The following is a 19025-nucleotide window of genomic DNA, read 5'->3' as shown; positions in this document are numbered from 1 at the left end:
ACAAAATACATTGATTTTTATTTGCAAGATTTTGTTCATGACTTACCATCCTATGTCAAAGATACAAGTGACTTTTTAAGAAAGATATCCAAATTTATTTGGCAAGACATTTTCCTTCTAATTGCCTTAGACGTAACCACATTATACACGAGCATTGAGCACACAGATGGTCTTGCAGCTGTTGAACATTACTTGATGTGTAGGTCGATACAACACAAAGAACATAGTATCATGTTGATCGAAATGATTCGATTTTGATTATTCAATAACCTCTTCATGTTCAGCAGTAAATTGTATCAGCAAACCAGAGGTGTAGCCATGGGGGCCAGTTTCTCACCGAGCTATGCCTGCTTACATATGGGCATGTGGGAGGAACGGGTCCTCATGGAACAACATGGTCATTGCATGAGAAATAATGTGAAGATGTGGTTACGCTTCATTGACTATTTGTTTGTGGTATGGCAGGGAACAATTGAAACCAACAAATTTGTAGAAGAGATTAACGTCAATAATATTAATTTACATTTTACTGCAACAATCAGCAAAACCAGTGTCGAGTTTTTAGATACGCAGATATATATTGACAATAACCAGATTGAAACTCGTCTCTTCAGAAAGGAAACGGCTGGAAATTCCACATTGCTTGCGAGCAGTTCACACCCTAAGCATCTAGTAAATAGCATTCCCTACGGGGAAATGATACCTTTTCGACGCATTTGTAGTAACAGTGATCTAAGGGTAGCGCAACTTGATAGCAAAGCTCGATTTCAACAGAGGGGCTACTTGACCAAGCTAATTGAGCAAGCTATTACCAAATCCATGGTGTGGAGCAGAGATGAGGCGTTGCAGGAGAAAACTAAAAATGTGAAAAGCCACACAGATAAAATGACCAAGGCAGTAATGATTTTAGACTAATAATGAAATACAGCAAACAACACAAGTCACTTGGTAAGATTATCCAGCAGAATTGGCCTCTGGTGCGTAGTGATCCTGTGATTGGACCCCTGCTTCCGCAGAGGGTGTTCATCACTTGCAATAAGGCTCCCTCTATGAGGGACATACTAGTAAAAACAAGCACAGAGGTCATGGATAACAATAGCTGGATTAAATAAAATAAAGGATTTTATAGATGCAAAACTTGCAAAGCCTGTTCCCACGGTATTAACAAAAACACATACAATACATCGTTTAGCGATTAAAGCCTGTAAAATCTCCAAATTATTGACCTGTAAAACAGAATTTGCTATCTATGTACTGATGTGCCCTTGCGGCCTTCAGTACATAGGCAGCACTAAATTGCCAGCTCATAAACGGGTGTTGCATCATTAAAGGGCCATCACCAATCAGGACAACTCCTATCCTGTGGCACGTCACTTCAGAGAATTCCATAAATCTAATAATTCCAACCTGAAGAATTATGTGATTGACGCGATTTTCCAACCCCCACCCCCAACCCCCACCCCCCACCCCAGTAGAAGAGGCGGCAATCGTGAAAATAAATTAGGAAAGCTAGAGACCCGTTATATTCTACATCTAGACTCTAAACATCCAGGGGGGCTCAACGCCGCAGAAGATTTACATACATGTCTAACGTAAGAGAATCGATTACAGACTTAATATGGGAACAGAGAGAAGTGTTAAAATTTCAGGTAAATTTTAGATCTATTATCCCCCTTCTTTTTGATACAGTTTTTAAGATTTTACCAATTGCAATTTTTTTATTTGATTTTAAGTGTTTAAATCAGGAGATTATGAATGCATTTATAGTAATAAGATAATGAATTTTATATCCATCTCCAGATATTTATTGGTCTTAACAAACCTTTCATCTGGGTGGAGATATATATATATATATATATATATATGTGTGTGTGTGTGTGTACATATATATATATCTATAATGTGTTATATAATTATACTACTTTATCGATTGCATTTTTTTCACATTTTCTCCTTATCCTGGTTAAACCATAATATCAATATGCCAGGATAGATGCAATTGGTCCCAATAAGACAAAAGGGGTGATAAATCAGATTTGAACAACATAACGGGGAGAAGAATATGAAATAAAGAGTGAACCAAATCTAGTCTTGACCTAATAATTGGGAATTCTAGAAAGAGATAGATCGAGATGTAAAACATACCACCGTCCAATTTTTTTGAGATAATAGAAAGATTAATCTTTGAACTGTATTTTTTGGAACAATTGACACAAACACGTAAGCACTTTAATTTTAATATGCACTTTGGGTTATAAATTCACATTGTCGTTAGGTCAGCAATATGAACTTATCATGTTTGCATAGTACATCAGGGATTGAACCCGTTATTAAATACCATATTACCCATAAATGTTTTTGATGCGTGACAATAGTAGGTATTTTACCGATTAATTTTAGGTTTTAATCAAGACAAACCTTTTTCGCTATTATCAAAACATTTTATCAATATGAATTGTACCATGTAAAAAATATATGGTTAAAGATTTGTAACAATGGCATAGATATGAACTAAGATAATTGAATCTTTATTTTATGTTCATTACAACCAACGACATGTGATACAGGTTGTATGTGGCACTCTCTCTTTAAATATTGCACTCCCCTTACTTGCCACTGTCATGTGATCAAGGCTCAGGCGAGCCGAAACGCGTAATGGCGACCGGTGAGGAATAAACCACTGTTTTTGCACCATTCCTGGGTCCGTGTCCGTTACTGGAGGCATTCTGCAACCTACGGAATAAAACTATATATATCTATCTGACTCTACTGGTTTGCCAGTATATTTTTATGCTAAATCTATACATGCTGAGCGTATTTTGAAAATATCTTTATTGTGCTCCAGACAAAAGCAACCACGTTTACATCCGGTATCCATGTGTCATCTGTGCATTTTACGATAAACAAAAACCAAAAGGTCTACAATCTGATAACCAAGTGACAAAGATCCACCACCCCAGCAATGCGCCACTGCATTTCCAACATTGTCAATTAGTGTAAGCAAACAAGACTAGTAGCCTGCAACCTGAGTGGTTTGTCCTGCACCTACAGAGAGCAGAACAATACAATACTCAATATAGCCCTACCCCACAACCACCCCCCACCCCCCTTCCCCCAACCCCAAACTAACTAAAAACATTGGTGCCGTTTCACAGGTGATAATTGTGCGTCATAGCAAGTCGGAAAACGTGTTCATCTCCAATTTCTGGTTTTTGTGAAGCTAGTAGGAGGGTGGAGAGTATGTAAATTTAAGGCACATTTTTAGGTCTCGCATAGGCAGCACATGCTCTGCCTCTCCGAGGCATCAAGTAATCCGTATTACTAGTGAAACTCCAACCATTGCGTTTCTCTTTGTTTTGTTGCTTGCCATTGGTGTAATCTGGCAATGCTCTTCTTATCTCGCTCATTGTTGGCTAGTGGTCCCATACGTCACTTCCAATTTCTTCCTTTTCTGGAGGAAGCAGCATCGACCAACTACAGTTAACTTATGCTGCAGGGCGGTATGTTTTAATGTAGGGAATACTTTGTTGTTTTCAAGTTCCCCTCACTTAGCGCGATGCCCGTGAAGCCGCTCTTTACCTTTTCACAGAGATCACTGTGAGTTGCTCTCAATTACAGCGCTGCGCATAGTTTGGATGTTGCTTCACTTAGCCTGTTGGCAGGCACTGAGCTGTGTTACAAGTGATGGGAGACAGGGAATCTACGTCGTCGAATTCCCCCCCCCCCCCTCCCCCCGCTCTTCATGGTGCCGGGTTCTGCTGCATTGTGACTGCTAACATGTAAACACGCCCAGCGCAAAGCCGGTCCGCAGCGACGGCAGTTGCCACAATTACTGGTTTTATTTGGTATGGCGGCACACTTTTACTTTCCTTGGGTTGGGAAGTTGTCATCTATGAGCTCTTATCCGGTACATGGAGTTGTGGGTTGTCACGCACAATTATTATACAGGGTACCTTTTGTGTTAATTAGCCAAGCATGTCCAAGATGAACAGTTAAGAGAGAATTTAGAAACGTTACATACCAACAAGCACAAAGTTGTCCCACTTTCGAGGGAATCTATTGCAGTTCTAAAGCCACATAAGAGACTAGAAGGCAAACGCAAAAACTGACTCACAGGCTTCCATTTCCGCCCCCTCTCCCACCCACCCTATACCCATTGGCTGAAAGAATTAATCTCTAATTCGATTTGCTTAACGTGTACCCACCAATCCACAAATTTCACTGTTTCTGCCTATTACTTTACTTCGATTCCGGCCTGGGCTCGTATTGATTGGTGGAACCGTCAACTCATGCTCTGTACATTTTTGTTCTAAAAGAGGAACTAGGCAGAAAACACCCTCCCCGTAGTTCGCAAAATTAATTGGAAAACGCTCTGTTATTGTGAAGCAAAGCATGACGAAGCCATCGTTATCTAAGTTAGAATAGATACAAAAACAGTTTTATAATTTACCCTAATTAACTATTTATGTATATATTTATAGATGCAATCCATGTATACCTATCCAATATTTTTTATTTTTTATACAGATTTGTTTTTCACTGCGTAAAACCACTTAATCTATTTCAAATTTATAAGCAACGATTTATGTGCAATTATCGGAAGTATATTTCAGTGGAGAGGCTTACTTACTACTGACACAAGGAAAATAGCCATACTCGAAAATGTCTGCCTCTTGTACATGCTTCTCTGTATCTGGCTATCTTGCCCTCTTTAAAAAGCTCCCTTGCTGTGGGTACCCCCGTCTTGGATTAGGTATTCCCATTTACTCTCTTGCCCGATGCACAGTAACAAAGGTTCCTGCTTGTAAAATGCGCAGTCTTATTTTCTGAAGCAGTAAACACAACTGGGCTAGATAAAATTATTCAACAATGACCTACTGTAATGTAGAGCCTAGCTCAGGCACATATGGTGGGATCGTGCAGTTGTTTCAAAAGCCTGCTTTTTTTCTGCTAGGCACTGAGTTGACTGTTTGCTGGGGGAAAACAACTGCATTATTGTCCATTGAGAGTGGTTGATTGCTGGTGGCAGGACACGAAACGGAAATTTTTATTTTTATACTTGGCGTCGAATTAGGTGGTTGTTGCTATTGCTTGTCCACCACTCCAAGTTTGTTTGATTAGTGTTGGTTGCAGTGACTAGGTTGTCCATTTGTCGCTTTTGTGCTGTTTTTCCATTGGAGTTGTCACGTGCCCGTCTCCATTAGTAGTAACAATAAATACATGTGCATTTGTAAAGTGCACGTTCATTCCTTGGGGCATTTCGTCGTGGAATAACAGGTGCCTATTGTTACCCAACTCAGTGGCACTCATTGTATCGACCATGGGAGAATGAAAGGCGGACTTGTTCCGCAGGGATTTGAGCCTGTGACCATGAGGTGAAACACCAGTTTGTGTACTGGATGCATTAGTCCGCTCAGCCACTACACATGGTTACTGCAATGAGTAGTTGTATTTCTTGCCTTCTCTGAGGTTCAGTTTCTTGATGTATTTTTTTTTATTCCTTACTAGTGCTCGTGTTGGCACAGTATTGTTAATTTTCGCTGTCTCTCTTGCTCTCTCTCTCTCGTTGTGGAATTGTAATGGCAATGTTGCCCGAAGCCCTATGTCGTGTTCTGATGGAATGGCCATAGCATGCTGATTTCCTCGTCTTTGGCAATAGAACTGCAGTAATTTAGCAGTTTAAAGTCTGTCACTTCTGGTGACAGATTGACACTATTATCCCTTTCTGATAGTCACATGCATAGCTGGCGTTACCTGCCCTCTGTGGTGGTGGAATGAGTGACAGGCTGATCTGGAGCTGCCACCCCCCGCGCCTTGAGACCCTCACGGGTGAGTAGCACGCTTTATAAGCCCCTGATTGATTGAGGCTTGGTTATCTTGTGGTAAAACGACAGCAACCTCCTCTTTGCATCCTTTGCTGGTAGAACAGCATTTCCACCGTTTGTACCGGTTTAGAACGATAGTTATCTTTTCTGCCGCTACGTTGTTGGATCGGTTCTCTATATTCTCCAGCATTAAACTTATGCTTGCTGTTATTTTTAACCCTCTGCTGTGGAGTAAGATACAGCGTTCGTTCCTTATTTAGAGATACTAACTGATCTGTATTAACTGAATTGCGTCGTAACAAACTCTACACGAGAGAACCTCTTATTATTTTATTAACTTATTTAAATGCACCTTTTTAGGTAGCCCTTTAACAATTTGGCAGTAAGTGAACAAGGTGTGGGGGAATGTTTTGCTTTTGCTGCTTGCCCAAAGCATGACTCATTTCACATAATGCCAGCCCAATTGGCTTCATCAAATGTTTTTTTTTTTTTTATTTTTTATTTTTTTTTTTATTTTTTTTTAAAGGTGTGCTTGGGAAATCCACAAACAAAGTGCACTTTTGAAACGCTTCCTGCCCCATTCTTGTGTGAAGCTGTCAACAACAAAAAAATCAAACATTATCATTTGCAACGCCAATAGCTAAAAGTTTCACTAATGCGAGACCTACTGCATTGCAATGCTTGTTTTTCTTTGCCATAGGTCTGAGCATTCCCACATTGATTTTAAAATCTAAGCTGTAAGGGGTAATGCTCCATGTGCTCCAATCAAAGTTAGTTTTATAATTGATATCACTGAGAAAGCTAGTGCATCAAAGTAGAAGCTTTTAGTTCAGATTGTAGGAAGAATTTATTTTTTTACCTTGAAGGTTTGAAGTGTCATGTGAGTGTTGGGTGCATTTGGCCCCCCTGGCTTCATGAACTCCTTTTGTTGGGTGTCTTCTACTGGAAATGATCATACTTGACTGAAAAACAATGTTCTACAACACAATATAGAATAGAACAAAATAATTACTTTGTGATATTTCCCCCTCAAAAACAAACTTTTTGGCTGTAAGAAAGCATGAATTTCTATCTCTAAATGATTTCCCTAACGCAAATGGTGATGGGTATGAATTGCCCTAGAAGAGCAATAATGAAAATACTGATGACAAAACATGGCAAATCACATTGGGAAGTGATGAGCAAAGAGTTGAGGTTGTACACATGCGCTACTCCGCCCCTAAATGAGTTAGAAAAAAATGAACCCCTGTACTCCATACCAAAGAATGGTGTAAAAGTATTTAAATGAAGAAATTGATGGGTTTTTCTTCTGAGATCTTTGTCATGAAACCGTAAATTTAAAATGGCACTTTAATCACAGTTACGCCTTGAGATTTGTTTTGTAGATCTGGTGTTAGTCAAGGTATTTTACATTTAATAAAATTATTGTATAATATACTTATCGGAGATTTCACCCAGCCCATTTCCATATTCTTCCGCCCACAACAGCCATTGTTTAACTTCACTGCGAGTCATGCCATTCTGCTCTTTCGCATGAAGCACTTGCATACAAGAAGTAGTGCCCTTCAGTGCCACTGGCTACTGCTACAATGTACGCTTTGTGAGACCCATTTTGTTTTTATTTTAGCCATTGTTTTTTTTTTAAGATCCCCAAGTGCGGAATAGCTTCTCCCAAAATTAGGTTCTGCATAAACCAAGATGGTGCCTGACCTATTGACTTTGCCTGGTGTTGTTGCTACATTGTCTTTTTAGTCTCACTTCTTTGTTGCAGTCCTCAGAGAGTCATGCAAAGTTAAAAAGAGAGGGTAGACTGAACATAAAATATTATTTAAGCGTAGCCACGATTGCATAACTGAACTTTAATTTTATATTTGTATATCTAATGTTTTGGTTTGCACATTTTCTTGCAGAAAACGATTGGGAAAATTGCAACATGTTTGGAATTGCGAACTGCTGCATTACAGGTACCCATTTGCACCTTCTATTTAACATCAGAACCTTTGTTTACTATTTTTCTAGAATATTGTTAGAAATATTTGTAGAAGATGAAGCTTTTTTGGTATTTTGGAATATTTTTATACTAGTTTAAATCACTTTCAAATGATTTCTCAAGCTGTTTTAGGTGAAGCTCTGTCTCTGTACTGTATACCGGACATTGCAATAAGCTTTAAATATCTTATAGAAAAGATCCGACCTGTATAGACAAGCCAATATTGTTTGCTGTTTAGTGAAAAGGCGTTTTACCAAGCAGCACTAACCCACAATACATGGGCAATAGCTGTTTAGGCTTTTCTCAAATACGCAACCATATTCTCGCAAGAAGTTCTTGTGTGTACTAGGAGTGGAAAGTGTACTTTCTCACACATCGAAATGTCAGCTGCTGCAGTGCATCTTCTGTAATGTACAAAGAACAGTAACTGTGCAAGAATCCTTCTTGCACCACAAAAACCAGCCATCTCTTCTTTCACTCATTAACTTTATGCTTGTCTTGATTATGTGCAGATCTCCGTTGTCTTTTGTCTAAGTTCACGCTATAGAAATAACTCAAACCACCACTATGTACTGAGTGTACAGTAATAGTTTCCCTGATTCTCACAGAACAGAAGCAGCACAAGATTTATTCATATTGGGTAATAATGTATGTGGTGTGTGGAGCAGGGGAGTGAGTGCATCTGTTTGGAGGTGTGTACCTGTGTGTGAATGTGGTGCAGAGTGTTCGATGTGCAGATGTAATGGAGAGTGTGCCTGTGTTCTAAGGAGAGTATGCATGTGTTGAGTGTATTCCTAGGTGGTGAGGGGAATGTGCTTGAGTGCTAGTCTGTGGGGGGGGTGTGTGTCAGTGTCATTCGGGGAGTGTGCCTGCATGCGGGTGTGGTAGGGAATGATGTGGAGGGGGGGGGTCTGTGGACTTGTTGGGGGACGTTTGCCTACCTGTATGTGGTGGAAGGGGTGAGCTTATGTGCAGATGTGGCTGGGAGTGAAATGTGCACATTGCTTGTTAATTTGTTGTCATGAGTTTGTATAATTGTGGAAAGGGAGAAGTGTGGTATCTTGCTCTGTGTATGTTTACGTGTATTTAAGGTATCTACTGCCCTTCACGACTTACGTAAGAGAGGCGACAGTGCTCCAAAGGGTGTGTTCCACTAGTGCCATTAGAGCATCAGGAGTCGGTCAAAGGCTTGTCATCGTCTAGATAAAGTCAAACTACAGTTTAAATACTTACTGCTTCCTGCCGGAACGTCATTTGCCTTGTGAATAGTTACTTGTGTTTGCTTTCCACTTTGAGTCCGCAAACTCCTCATTAATGTTTGATTGCGACCTATTGATCTCTATGTAGTGGGCATAGGAGCTTAGTCAATTGATGTTGTTTTTTCCATGCAGATGAATAGGTTTTTCTAGGGTTTTTCATCACGGTGGCAAACCTGGGGTCTGAGGGTATGTGGCGTCTTATTTGTTAGATCATCCTTGTATCCATGTTCCTATTGGTTGGGGGTTAGACTGTTGTGTGCAGTGTGTTAAGAATGCCTTTCCTAATTAATTTTTTAGCTTTGAACTTCTTTGTATACTGTTTACCCACATTAAGTTGACAGTTTTTGGCACTCAAGATATTCCAGGACCAAGGAAACTTGTACAACTGTTGCTCTGTGTAAGTGTGTGTTTTGCCTGGGGGAAGCCTGTGACAGACAGCAGAGGCTCACACTTCTGCTGTCATGTTCTGTGTGTGAAGTAACCAGTTCTGTTGCTTCTCCATTGTACCTATTCTGTGTCTCTGCTGCCTATGCTTGTCCTGTGTACAAGGGAAGCTTGGAGTGCCGCTGCCTATGCTGTGCCTGTTATGTAAGCAACTGAAGCTAGCATTGCTTAACATGTTATATCTGGCCTCTTTGTGCAAGGGAAGCTCACTACACACTTAAGAGCTGCTCCATGTGTGAGGGGATCTTTGCCTTTCTGCCTCCCACACTCCAGTTAGTGAGTTCATTTCTGTATGTGCGTGTCAGGAAATGCTTGTTCTGCATGTCTTTTGTGATGCATGCCCTGCTGCTGCCTTTATTGGAGCTGGTTAGTGAGGACTTATCACTGTATGGTCACCAACAATTGGCTTTGTCAATACTCCTTTGTTTTTTGGCCTTGATGTACAAATGAGACCATGGCGATACATTGCAGTTAGCATGTTTAGACGTGGAATAATTTATTTTCAATAAGAAATTGGTTTATCGACTTAGCATTGGCAATGAGAAGCATGAAAACTAGGTTTTGCGTCCCTCCCCCACCCCCCAACAAAAATAGTGATCATCATGAAACACTACTGAGCTATGGTGCATACATGGTGGACATGGTTTGCCTTATTTAAATACAGTTATTCTGGCACCTAATCAAGTATATTTTGTTTTTACACTGCAGTCTTCACAGTCCCAAGACGATTTCAAGCTGGAGGATCTGAAGAAACTAGAGCCAAGTAAGATACTTTTGTTCCTGTAGTCAATACTTGAAGCGCTGAATCTGTCATCAAGTGCGCTGTTTAAATGACTATTTTTCTTGTGTCTCGTGGCCCAAAAAAGAAAAACAATAAATGGGTTTGATAACCAGCCAGAAGTTGTGCAGTTTATAGAAGCAGTTATTCCATCACTTATCTCGGGCTTCCCTCTGGGGTGTCCATATCTATTCCTGTTTCCTTGGGCAGCCTGGTCCTTAAAGTTTTTAATGTTAAGTACGACAGCAGTCCATTCCTCAACTCCACCACTCCCGGTTGGGAATTCCAAGGTGATTCAGTTTAGAATACGGGTCCATCTCTCCAACTAAGAGATGTGGGAGAAAACGGTCCTTCCAATATCTCTTCATAGGAATGGGTTATTTAAGATTGGATTAATTGAACACGGGTGAATTTTCCCATGAGCTGTAAAGTCCCAAACCTCCAGAGGCACAGTTAAGCCATTGGTAAGAGTCTATATCGAGCCAACAAGGAGAGAGAGGAGCTACTGTTAAGCCACCAGGTACTACTAAATGGGGCCTACCCAAGAGTGGCACAAGGCAGCTTTAGGACCTTTCGTTATACATTTAGTTGTGCAAGTCTGCACCAGAGGAGGATTAGTCTCTCTGGATTAGGGGAGCCAAAGTGAGAGGGTGTAATTCTTTTTTTGTGGCAGGAATACAGTTGGGTTAACCTAGAAAAGGGCGCCTGGGATCAAGAAAGTGGTAAGGGAGTGAAACCAGGCAGAGATTCGGTTCTAGCCCTAAACTCTACCTGGTCCAAACAAAGAAATCGCCCTTGACCACTTCTCCTCTGTGATAGGGATGTGCACTCTGAGGAAGGGTTAATTGTATTCTTAGCAAGAGATAATGGGAGTATGTTATTTATTTAAAAGGTTTTATATAGCGCTGGCTGGACCCGGGGTATCAGAGTGCTTTACAAAGTGAGTGTAGTACAGGTATATCACAGTGGTTCGTAACAAGGATTTCAAGCAGGTTGGGTTACAAAGTGCAGTTAGTATAATACAGTTAACAAGAGTCAAGTCTGAAGAGAAATAATAACAAAAATACAATGAGTACAAGTAGTCAGGTTATATACAGTAACATGTAGATGGAGGGGGGCTAGGTGGCAGGTGGGGAGCAGTGAATAGGGGGGAAGGAAGGTAGATGAGGGGAGGTAATGACTGAGGGGAGGAAACATGGAAGGGGGAGGGTAAGAAAAGGCGGGGAGGGGAAAGGAGGGTAAATGGAGATAGAAGGAAAAGTTGGGGAGGGGAAAGTATTCAGGACCCCCAGTATTTGTTGAGCAGATGCAGTTTGAGGTCTTTTTTAAAGCTGATGTAGGAGGGGTTGCAGCGCAGGTCTTTGGGGAGGGCGTTCCAGATGGTAGGGGCATTTCCAGAGAAGGAGCGGGATTGTGTAGTTTTCTTTTTGGTCACAGGTGGGATAAGGAGGTGAGAGTTGGTGCTTCTCAATGATCAAAAGCAGCCTGCTTTGTTGAGTGTACAATTGAGATACAGCAAGGTCTTTTGATGAAGGGATTTGTGCGTAATGCATGCAAGCCTGTAGGTGGATCGGCCTTCTATGGGTAGCCATTTAAGGGCCTTTAGGGCTGGGGAGATGTGATTGAAACGTTTGCAGTCGGTGATTAGTCTGGCTGCTAGGTTGAGCATCGATTTGATTGGTGCTAGGTGAACTTTTGGGGTTCCGTAGAGGATAGCGTTACCATAGTCAATTCTCGAGAGGACTAGAGACTGGACAACTGATTTGAAGTAGTCGACTGGAATGAAGGGTTTAATTTTCTTGAGGTGATGGAGCGTGAGGAGAGCGGACAGTTGAGGGCATTTAGGTTGGAGATCCATGTTTGGATAGGCAGAGGGTTGTTTTTTGGGGTGAAGAGTGATTTAGGGTTGAGTTTGAGATGATTGGTGTGGAACCATGATTGGGTTTCGGTTAGGGTGTTGTTAAGGTGCAGAATATCAGAGTGCGATTTAATCTTATAGTAGAGTTGGGTGTCCTCGGCATAGAGGTGGTAGTTGATTCCAGCTTGTTTAAGGATGAGGGTAAGGGGTTCCATAAAGAGGTTAAACGGAGCGGGGGAGAGAATAGATCCCTGAGGGACACCCAGGGAGACCGGTGTAGGGTTTGAGAGGCAGTTAAGAATTTTGATTTGTTGTGTTCTGTGTTGGAGGTAGGAGGAGAACCATTTGAGGACAGGACCATTGATGCCTAAACGAGCTTTGAGCGCGTTGAGTAAGGCGGAGTGGTTAACAGTATCAAACGTGGCAGAGAGGTCGAGGAGAATAAGTAGGCAAGTCTCACCATTATCAATGGAGTGGTGGATGTCATCATGGCAGTTTCAGTACTGCAGCCTTTTCGGAAGTCGGATTGTAAGGGATCCAGTAGGTTAAAAGTGTCAATGTGTTTATCCAGTTGGAGCAGGGCACACTTTTCAAGGGCTTTAGAGAGTAGGGGGGAGTTTGGAGAGTGGGCGGAGATTGTTAGGGTCCTTGGGGTCGGCATCTGGGTTTTTGAGAATAGGTGTGATTTGTCCAAGTTGGAGGGAGGCAGGGACGCAACCCGTGGAAAGGGAAGAGTTGATGACAGTAGCCCAATAAGGCGTGATGATGTGCTGAAGTTCGAGGACCAGGTTGGAAGGAAGAGGGTCATTAGTGTGTGAGGACGGTTTGGGATTAGAAATGATGTTGGAGACATCAAGTTCAGTTACGGGGTGGAAGTTATGCCAGGAGGCATTGTTTTTAAGCTGTCGATTGGGCAGGCTGTAATCAGGAGGTGAAGTGGCATGAAGGTGGGAGGGGGAATCAGTCGGGGGAGTTGATGAGGAGGGTGAGCTGGTAGTAGAGTCATCGTTAAGGAGGGAGTTGGGAGGTATCTGAAATACTAGGAAGGATTGATCTATTTTGGCGACTTTATTTTTTTCCAGAGATAATGTTTGCAATTTCTTCACATCTGTTGAAGTGGCCAGCAGCATGAGTAGGGCAGAGGATGTTTGGGTTCAAACTATGTTTAACAGCTCTCTGGGCCTGTTTTTGGCCCGATCAAGTTGAGTGCGGAAGAAGGAAGCCTTTTAAGTGAAAATGTATTTCTTGTACGTTGATCTAGCAGATCTGAGGAGGGCAAGATGGGCGGGAGGTGGGAGTTGTCTCCATGTTCTTTCCGCAAGTCTAAGTGCGCGTCTTTCGATATTGAAATTGGAATTGTACCAAGATTTGGATGGTATGTTTCTTATGGTTTTTAGTTTGGATGGGGCAATTTGGTCTAAGATATCAGTTACGGATTTGTTATAATACTCGGTGAGTTAATTTTCATTTAGGGCAAGAGGGTTAAGAAGAAGTTTTGCTTGGAGTTTAGATTCCAGTTCACCAGGAGGGATACAATTGAGATTCCTAGTCCATTTCTTAGTTTTGATGATTTTGGTGAGGGGGTGGCGCTGAGGTGGTGATTGATAACAGAATGAGGTGGTGTTCGGACCAGTCAATGGGGATGATGTTAGAAAGGGAGGCCAAGTCGTTAACAATGATGACATCAAGAGTGGCCCCCTTGGTGTGGGTTGGAGAGTGTCAAAGTTGTTGGTCGCTGATCTCAAGGAGATTGGTGAGGAGGTTGATAGTGGGGTCATTCCAGTGGAGTTTAAAATCACCAAGGAACAGAGTTTTTGAGTTAGAAAGTGAGGAGTGAGTAAGAAGTTCAGATAGTTCCTCAGTGAAGGGAAGAGGATCACCAGGGAGGGTGGGAGATATTATGTAGTCAAATTAAGGGAGACCCCTGAAACTTAAGTTCGGCTTCAAGGTATTCAAAGGTAGCACGGTCCGAGTTCTTGACAAGGGAAAGTTGGAGTTTGTTTTTAATGATTATAGCTAGCCCACCCCTTATTCTTTCAGTTCTGTCTTTTCTGATGTTAGAGTAACCGGGGGGAGCAAGTAAATCTAGGCTGGCGGTTGAGTGGTCATTGAGCCTGGTTTCCATGAGGAAGGCGATGTCAATGGCTTCACTAAGGATGGTTTCCGAAATTTTGATCGCGTGTCGGACAGCCGAACGGAAGTTCACTAGCATGCAGGAGAGGGGTTTAGAGTTGTTCTTTGGGGCAGAGCATGGCCGGATGGTGGTAAGTTGGGGTTGGGGTGGGGGTCTGGGAGAGGTGGAGATTCTACAAGTGCCCACGATAACAGGAAAGTTGTGATTGGGGGGGGGGAGGATCGTTAATCAATGAGTTAGGAGGGTAGGAGTTGCAAAGGTCGAGGAGGTCGGAGGATGCGAGATTGCTCGAAGCGCGGAGGGAAGCAGAGATGACTGGGAATGGGGATTACACATGTTTAGCCAGAAGAGGGCATTCCTGTAGATGGAAGGAAACCTTAGCGGAAGGAAACATCACACATACAACAACCATGATGCATACAACCTTCACCGCATACCACAGTAGGCCGGAACTGCTATTCTCCCCCGCCCTCCACCATGTGCTGTGCTCTTTTTTTTTGGGGAAGGGGGCCTATTTCGGGTAGTTCACTCTCAGGTCTCCATTACTTTTTTCCACATAAGGTTGCCACACCAAATTTAAATGCTTTTTGTTTTTTCCAACATCCTGGTGACTCTAAAGGTACCCAGTGTTTGTGAATTACCGGGAGATAATGAGAAAACAGGCCAAATATTAAGTTTGTTAGAAAAATAGGAAAAAGCTGCTCCAGAGTAGTGTCCTGTGATTTGTTTGTTTGTTTTCCTAAAAAGGCATCAAAGCATGGTTTGCTGTGCTAAAGTCACCATCTTCCCAGCTTTCAAAAACCTGTAGAGCTGAATCAAAAAAACAATTTTTGTACCACAGTTTTGGCAAGAGGTAGCCCATTTTTAGGTCTCGGCTCGAAGGCTGCGCTTGCGCAGTCTCGCTCCGAGATTTAATGTTTTGGAGTGGGTCTTTAACCCGCCCCTTTTTTTTTTTTTACCTCTTCTCCATTGGCTGGCCTCTTGAATGCTGGCCAGCCATTGGAGAAGAGGTTTGTCTCTCCGAACAGGCCCCGTCCTTTTCGGATTCGGGGGCGTGTTTTGTGCTACTTTTCTCATTATCTCCTCCAGCCAATGGCAAGAGGAGAGAAAAGAAAAACACGCCCCCGAATCCGGAAACGCCGCTGCCTTTCTCCGAGGCATTTCTGCTTCGCCTCGGAGAAAGGCGGTGGTGTCCCGGCATCCGGACGCATTTGTTAATTTCCAATACTTGTTTTTCAAGTGTCGGCGTTTCTGGTAGGAGGCTTAATTGGTGAGTGAAAACTTTTCTTTCGCCGTCCGATCCGGGTTTCTTTCATTCGTCTGACTTGTTTTTTCTCCTGAAACGTTTTTCCTCGAGCTGAGAGATCGCAAACACGAGCTTCTTAAAAACAATTTATCCAACGCGGCAAGTTGCGTATACGAGCTATAGCCAGTAGATGGCGCAATCAACACGTTTCTTTCTCAACAACAGTTACATTGTTGACATGATGCAGTTCATGATGGGAAAGATTTAAGTGTCAAAATTATTTTCCACCCACAGACACCAATGTAAATGAAATTACTGTACTATTCATTTCTGGAGTATAATCGATTGTCTAAATGAAGGATTCAATTAAGGCTCATCGTAGACTCGTGTGATTCATGTAGCACGTGAGAGAGACAGACGCAAGAGCACACGCAGGTAAGCAAACACATCCTTTCACGAAGACTGACTTTCACAGGGGTGCGTAAAAAATGATTGCCTTGTGGTTCTAGTGAGCGCTCATTGGTTAAACTCCCTATCACTGCGAGCGGCAGCGCACTGAAGACCTTTCACTTGCAAACAATCTACCGTATTCTCACAGAAAGCTATTACCTCACTCGTGTAACCCAGCTGTCGAGGACTGTAGTACACAACTGCATAAGAAGAATGCTTTTGTGCGCTATATTGCCCTGATTTCTGCGTAAGGCGCTCTCAGAGGCATGGACACGCACTGGACACTCCCACGTAATAGGGTCCTAGCCCCAATAAAAATTCCAAATATGTCTGCAGATAAAATCTGCCCTTTAAGACTGATGTCTATGCTAAATGCCTCCACCTGCCCTCTGCATACCTGCACAAGCATAGGTTTTTGTCCAAAGCTTAATTTCTAATTGAAAGAGTGCCTGCGCTCAAAGCTCTGCTCTGATACACATGGCTGGTGCAAATAAATGTGTGTGCACTGAATACCAAATCTGTATAGTCCTAAACATACCTCGGGCATCTTTAGTTCATTAACACCATCACTAACATTTATATTTTCTAAGAATTAAAAAAAAAAACTTGCCTTAACATTGTCCAATATTCACTCTCACATAGCATGTTTTTAAAATATTTTAAGCAGATTTGTTTTATGTTATATTGCCATTGTTTTAAAATCTGTCTGGTCAGGAAACAAAACAGGCATTTACAATGCAATGGTCTCGGCATTGATAAAGTTAGAGCTATTGGCATTGCTCATGACATTATTTATTTTTTTTTTTTTTTTAAACATTTAAAGAAACGGCAAAGTCAATGCTATTATTCACCTCGATAATCTCCACGGCTGTTCCGTCGTGTCGCGGTGCACACATTCCGGTGGGTTACATCTGCATCACAACAATTAGTGAGACCATTTCATATTTCGGGTACGAATTTCAACAAGAACCCACACAAAACTGACCTTTGGCTACCAAGACATTTCAAATGTATTTAAAATATCGAAATAATTACGCAGCATCCGGATTGAGCAGGGTAAAGATTAATATTTCGTTGTTAAAATAAATATAAATAGCTCTTTGATCCCAGACAGAGCTGGTTTCAAAATAAAGATCACTGCCGGCACATAACACGCCGAAAGCCGGCTGCGAAACCTTCTGTATTCGGGTCTCAGAATCAGCGCTCTCCTAAATGGGCGCAGCGTTTATTGGTGCGGCAGGTGCAGTGACACCGGGGCCTCTGCCTTTAATCACTCAGTGGGCGGCGGGACGTTTTCATCGCTTCCTTGAGAGGCCAGCGCGCTCTTGCTACTATTAATCACAGCTCCTAGCGCTGCCGGATGAGGCAGGAGCACCTCGGAGGTAGCCCAGCAGCGGCGGGGACACTGGTCAAGCCCGGCCCAAATGCAGACTGTGGATGCTGCTGGGTGAGTGCGCCTGTTGCAAAGAAACCAACTTCACCCCGTCCTGTCCATCTCAAGTTCCACCTTAAAATACTATTATTGCTCATCCGGCGGTGCCTCAAGGGAGCCCCTGCTGGAAGCCCATGTCTTTATGTGAAAGCGCTATGTTTCTGTAGCTTGGGGCGCTCCAGACCTCTTTGCGTTATAGTTTGGTGAAATATTGCCAACACACGAAGTCCCAAAGTCCGCTTTTCATAAATTTACTATTTTAGTCAAGTTGCCAGTTTCCCCTAAACCGTGATTCTCCATTCAAACCCTACACGCATTAATTGGCACGGATGAAAGGAGCGGTTAAAATTCGGACCTGCAGAGCACACCCAGCGGTGAGAGGCTGCCTCAGTGCGCTGTACTTTGTTGCGAGTTCAGCTCTGTGTAGCTGCTGGTTGGTAACGAGCTCGCTGTCTTAGGACCCCTTGAAGTAGAACCCCAGGCCTCAGGCACACAGTGACGTTCAGCGCCTGTGGGGGTGCACAGCGGCTGTTTTCGTTTCTATTAGTGTGTGCTGCTGTGGGTTTGTGTTTAGTGAAAGTGAGTGTGAGTGTGAGTGTGCAAAGCCCTGCAGGGGGCTGGGCGGGTGCTCGCGTCCAGCTGTGCTGTCTCCAGCAGGTACCGGGGCAGGGAGGTCTGACACGGGCTCCCTGGGGCACAGGGATGAGCTGGTCTCCGGCCAATGGCTGGCAGGGAGGAGGGCGCAGGAGGGGAGAGGGCGAGCCTTGGACTGACTGCCAATGGCTGGCAGGGAGGAGAGCGCAGGAGGGGAGAGGGCGAGCCTTGGACTGACTACAAATGGCTGGCAGGGAGGAGGGCGCAGGAGGGGAGAGGGCGAGCCTTGGACAGACTGCCCGTCCCACCTTCCCTCACTCTCAGATGAACCATCGGTTTCTCCGTGTTCTAAGCACAGGCAGCAGAGGCAGGGTTAAGGTTTTAGAAATGGGATCTGCTTTGTGTGATAATTCAAGAATTGAAATCCTTTATCCTTTGAGATTTGGGAATCCTATTTCAGCCATCACTTAGATAAAATGAAAGGGGTGTACGGGCAAAATGCTTCACTCCTTAGCTAGAAATCTGTCAATCCACTTCTGGGGTAACATTGTACTGGTAAGCTCTTCATCACGTGTAAGCTGTTCAGGGTGCTCGTCTATAGTTCATCCTAGTAGTCTTGTCCTTATGTTATGCATAGTAACAGAATCAAAATCAGTTTTTAGGTCTCTTGTGTATGTGTGTGGCTCTGTGTGGGTGGCTTTTTTGTAGGTGGCTCTATGCGTGGGTGGCTCTGTCTGTGTGTGGGTAACTGTGTGTGTGTGTAGGTGGCTCTGTGTGGCTGGCTCTATTGTGTGCAGGTGGCTCTATGTGAATAGCTCTGTGTAGGTGGCTCTGTGTGTGTGGGTGGCTTTGTGTGGGTGGCTCTGTGTGTGGGTGCAAATGCAATAGGTCTCGAATTTGAGAGAGATTAAGCTATTGACATTGTAAATAACAATGCCGTTTCTTTAAATGTTTTAAAAACAAAAACATAAACAAAAATAATGTCATGAGCAATGCCAATAGCTCTAACTTTAAC

The 19025-nt window shown here is 43.0% G+C and overlaps 1 protein-coding gene across 2 annotated transcripts in view; it reads left to right on the top strand.

Annotated features, from left to right (window-relative positions):
• Positions 1-19025, top strand: part of AIDA (axin interactor, dorsalization associated) — a 180980-nt gene that overhangs the window by 66978 nt on the left and 94977 nt on the right. For both annotated transcript variants that reach the window (XM_085612971.1, XM_085612970.1), the window contains exons 3-4: positions 7736-7789; positions 10227-10281. In XM_085612971.1, coding sequence (XP_085469097.1) covers positions 7736-7789; positions 10227-10281 — 109 coding nt within the window. The remainder of the gene's footprint in view (positions 1-7735; positions 7790-10226; positions 10282-19025) is intronic.

The sequence above is a fragment of the Triturus cristatus genome, chromosome 6 (assembly GCF_964204655.1).
Source record: "Triturus cristatus chromosome 6, aTriCri1.1, whole genome shotgun sequence".
In the NCBI taxonomy this organism is placed as follows: domain Eukaryota; kingdom Metazoa; phylum Chordata; class Amphibia; order Caudata; family Salamandridae; genus Triturus; species Triturus cristatus.
Note: the sequence above shows the minus strand (reverse complement) of the source record. Positions and strands in the feature narration are given on the sequence as shown.